The 4,362-nt window shown below is 48.8% G+C and overlaps 2 protein-coding genes across 2 annotated transcripts in view; one reads left to right on the forward strand and one right to left on the reverse strand.

Annotated features, from left to right (window-relative positions):
* Positions 1-564, reverse strand: part of LOC113408764 (scaffold attachment factor B1-like) — a gene marked incomplete at its 3' end in the record, with an annotated part of 2,846 nt that extends 2,282 nt beyond the window's left edge. The window contains exon 1 of the mRNA XM_026662164.2: positions 343-564. Coding sequence (XP_026517949.1) covers positions 343-531 — 189 coding nt within the window. The remainder of the gene's footprint in view (positions 1-342) is intronic.
* Positions 565-648: 84 nt separating this feature from the next.
* Positions 649-4,359, forward strand: LOC113408765 (scaffold attachment factor B1-like; the record flags this gene model as incomplete). Its single annotated transcript, XM_026662165.2, has 4 exons — positions 649-1,180; positions 1,787-1,874; positions 4,178-4,242; positions 4,330-4,359. Coding segments are annotated over exons 1-4 (372 nt in total), but the record flags the coding sequence as incomplete, so codon positions are not given.
* Positions 4,360-4,362: the final 3 nt, after the last annotated feature.

Raw genomic sequence — 4,362 nt, forward strand, 5'->3', positions numbered from 1 at the left:
AAGGAGGTGGCTCCCGAGGGAGGGGGGCCCCAGAGAAGGGGGTGGGTCGGGGCGCTAGAGGCCCCCATGAAGGGTATCCGCACCAGGGGCGGTGACGGGGGCAGTCAGTGGTCCTAGGAGCGGACCGAGGGGCCTGGTTGGACGCGCCCCAGAGGCCCAGCTCCGCGGGGAGGAGTTGAGCAGCTCGAACCGGGCCTGGGTTAGCGCCATTTTCCCTCCCGGGGAGAGCGCTCCGCCGGGCCCGGGACGCGCATGCGCCCAACGCGCCTCAGCGCGGGGACAAAGGAGCAAGACGGAGCGTCCCCGCCTCGCCCCCCCCCCCCCCCCCGCCCCGCCCCTCACCTTCCTGAGCCGCTCCATCAGCACGCTCTTGTTGCCGCCGCTGTCCAGGTTGCGGCGCTTGAGCTCGGCCCGCAGGTCGATCACCCGCAGCTCGCTCAGCCGCCGGGTCTCGGGCTCCGAGCCGGGGGGAGCCGCCCCGCCCAAGGGCGCAGACTCCCCCAGCCCGGCCGCTGACTGACTCTCCGCCATGACGCCGCCGCCGCTGCTGCTCCGGCTCTCTCGCGCGCGCGGGACTCGGCAGGGTAAAGCCGCGAGCGCCAGCACAAAATGGTGGCGAGGCCGAAACGCAGTGGGGGGGGAGGGCAGGCGCGGCGCGCAGGCGCAGTAAGGAGGGAGAAATGGGGTATGCGCAGGCGCACGAGTTTCAAGACAGAAGGGCGGCTCTCCATTGTAGCACAGACACGCCGTAACCGGGCATGCTGACTGCGCATGCGGGTTACTGCGGCCCTGAAGCGGCTCGGGCGCATGCGCTAGGTTCAGAGTCGTTTCAGGCCGTCGAGGCTATGGCGCTTGCGCGCAGCCCCGATGCCCTAGTGCGCCTGCGCCGCAGCCCCCGTGCGTGTCTCTGTCGGCTTCGTCACCACCATTTTGTGCTGGGATCGCGGCTCTTGCTTGCGCGCGTGAGAGCCGGAGCAGCAGCGGCGGCGTCATGGCGGAAAGTCAGTCAGCGGCCGGGCTGGGGGAGTCTGCGCCCTTGGGCGGGGCGGCTCCCCCCGGCTCGGAGCCCGAGACCCGGCGGCTGAGCGAGCTGCGGGTGATCGACCTGAGGGCCGAGCTCAAGCGCCGCAACCTGGACAGCGGCGGCAACAAGAGCGTGCTGATGGAGCGGCTCAGGAAGGTGAGGGGGGGGAGACAGTGGGGGGAGGGGCGCTGCGGCTGAGGCGCGGTTTCGCGGGCTTAGGGGAGGCGCTGGTGAGAAAATGGCGCCAAGTGGAGAGCGCGAGAGGCGTCACGTGACTCCACCGGGCCCGGCGCGAGCTGTTCCTGCAGCGCCCTGGAGCGTTCGCGTCAGGTCACGTGCTTCCCCCCCTCCCTCCTCCGCCCCAGGCCTTGTGGTCTCGAGCCCCGTCCCATGGCAGTGGGGGAGCAGGGAGCGCGACACGTGGCTGTTCTGTAGTGGGAGTGTTGTGGCACCACTGACCAAAGCCAGCCATGGCTGCCCTTCTCCACTTCCTTGAAACGGAGACCCTATCCTTGCTCTGATCATGGGGGGGCAATGGGGGGGGCTGGGTGAGAAAGGAGCTGGGGGTGCATTCTGGAAAGCCCTGGCACACGTTTTCCTCTTTCACCAGTGCCTGGGGATTTTTGGTATTTCACTTTCATTTGGTCCCACTTGTATTGCATGCAAGGCTCTAGTGACAGCATTTTTCTCTCTGGTGTGTTTAATGCCCAAGACCAACAGTGCTCTGTACATAAATAGTGGCTTTATATCTTTTTCCAATAGGCTATTGAGGATGAAGGGGGAAATCCTGATGAAATTCCAATGGTGTCAGAGATAACGATCAAGAAAACACCAAAGAGAAGCAGCAAAGGTATAAGGGAGTTGAGAGAGGATTTTTTTCTTGGATCTTGCACCTACAAAACAGAATCTAGCTTCCCTTCCTTCTTTTCTTTCCCTGCTTTCCCTCTGAAAAGTATTTATGTCTTAATTTTGGCAGTGTGCGTGAATTTATAGAGCTGAATTTGTGATTAATAGTATTTGGTTGAGTCAGATATAGCACAAACAGGAGCACTGTAAGATAAAATGTACGGTTTAGGCCAGTGCAGATAATATTTCCATCAACGTCTTGTGTTACTGACCCTCTTCCATACTTATGTGAGTGAGTTTCAGTCAATCGGGTATGATACCAAGTCTATCATTAGGGAATTGCACATTTTGTTCAATATTAATCACAGGGCCATGCATAACTGGGAATACTCCCGAACAAAGTTTGTTGGATCGCTAATCAAAATTTCCCGAAAGACCAACTTAGAAAGGATTGACTTCTACTGCCAAGGCAGTGAAAATTTATCATGATATGTCTTTGCAGGAGGCTAGTTTGGCATTGAGCCATTTTGAGGCCGACGTTGCTAGCCCTGTCATGGACAAATGGGGAACAGGGTGAGACAACCAAATTAATTTACGCTTATGACCAAATTCAGAATTTGAGACAAAGCCTCTAGAGGTGAAAGGTTAGGGTGTTAACTTATTTCAGCATGTAACCAAAATGTTAAAATTAAAATGCATTACTCATTTGGTGTGATAAATTTAATAAATATATATGAGCTCCCCCAGGTTAGTCTGCAGCAGGAAGTTAATATATGCTTTTCAAATATTTTTCATGTTCCTGTTGATATATGCAGATAGCAACCAGCTACATGACAAATCTAGAATAGCTGTTTGTGTGATGGAAGGTGAAATCTCAAACGGAGTTTCTAGAGATTTTACAACAAATAGCACATTGAAGACTCAAACAGAAACTTTTAAATATAAAATAAATTGATTCCAGATGAAACTTAATTCAGTATATACTGTTCTGTTCTCCCTGTTCTGCAAGGCAGAAGGGAAAGTCATTTAATAGGTGTGCTACATGTGAAGACATAAATTTAGTACTTCGAGTTAAAGTTTCATACCCCAGGTTTAGAGTTCCTTATAGTTTTAAAACCTCTAGAGTTTATAACAGTGATGCATTTGCACTGCTGTAGTTAAAGGGCTGTCAGGGTTACCTTTAATTTCCTATTTACCTGGAAAGCTTGCTTCAGATGTCAGATTTCAGAGTGGTAGCTGTGTTAGTTTGTATCAGCAAAAAGAACGAGGAGTACTTGTGGCACCTTAGAGACAAATTTATTTGGGCATAAGCTTTAGATGGTATTTATAATTACAGAATATCAGGTTTCACTTGAACAAAAACAAGCCATTAGATTTCTAATGGTCAGGAGTCATTTTATGCTGTGTATGAAATACATTTCTCTACTTCTGAAATGAGGGATGGGTGTTACTGCCACGTAATTAATAAACTAAAGATATAATCTGTTTTAGTACTAGAATTGTGTACAACAGGGATTTAAAAAAACTTCTAACTTCCATTTAAATGCCTAATATAAAATTGTTAAAAGCTTTGAAGTGCGTTAGACATGGAGGAGTTGGTGGTGATGCACAAATGCTCACCTAACAATACTATGCCTGGCTCAGACCAATGCTGTTAGTCACTCTTAACGTTGGGTGGATTAAATTCACTTGTAAATTATTTTGGCTAATTTTTCCCTTCCCAGAAAATACCTAAAACGTGATTGCAACATTTCAGCATGTTAATAGAATGAAAATGTTCAAGCTGAGATGTTTCTCATTGTAGAAGGCCTATTTCTAAAACCTCTCTCCCTTTCTTGTTCTACTGTGCTTGTATTCTTTGAGGAAAATATACTTGTAAATGTGTGAGAAATTGTCTGTTTTCACGTGTTCCCTGTTGATCTGTGTTAGACCTGAAGTGTGTTGTTTCAGTAATGAGTGTTACTTCTAATGTTATGGATCAAGCTGCTGAATGAATTCCTGATGTAGTAAGACTTCTGAAAAGAGAAAATTAATGGTCTTTGAGATACTTAAGCACTGCAGTCATGCATAGTCAGCCTAAGCATACTTTTAGCTTAGTCTTGTACAACTTATGTTTTGTTGAACATTCAGAACTTCGATTGTGGCTTACAAAAAGAAATGTGATGTTCAGAGTTATAGGACTGTTGAAATTAAGGCAAAGTATGTTACTCTTCTGTAAGAAACTGGATTTAATACCTATTCTAGGAAGAAAGATCTGAAAAATAGCAATGTATGAATTCATCTTTCTAATAATCATAATGTTACTAGGGCGTAGACTAGAAGAAGAGGGAGTTGAAGATAATGGACTGGAGGAGGATTCTGGAGATGGGCAGGTATGTGAAACCACATTTGAGGTGAAAAAGAATAGTGCTGCATTCAAGTCACAATGACTATTATATATACTTTTTTTCTTTTTACAGGAGGATATTGAAGCAAGTTTGGATAACTTGCAG

Source organism: Terrapene carolina, unplaced genomic scaffold (genome assembly GCF_002925995.2).
Source record: "Terrapene carolina triunguis isolate 2854851 unplaced genomic scaffold, T_m_triunguis-2.0 Scaffold23691, whole genome shotgun sequence".
NCBI classification, from domain to species: Eukaryota; Metazoa; Chordata; order Testudines; family Emydidae; genus Terrapene; species Terrapene triunguis.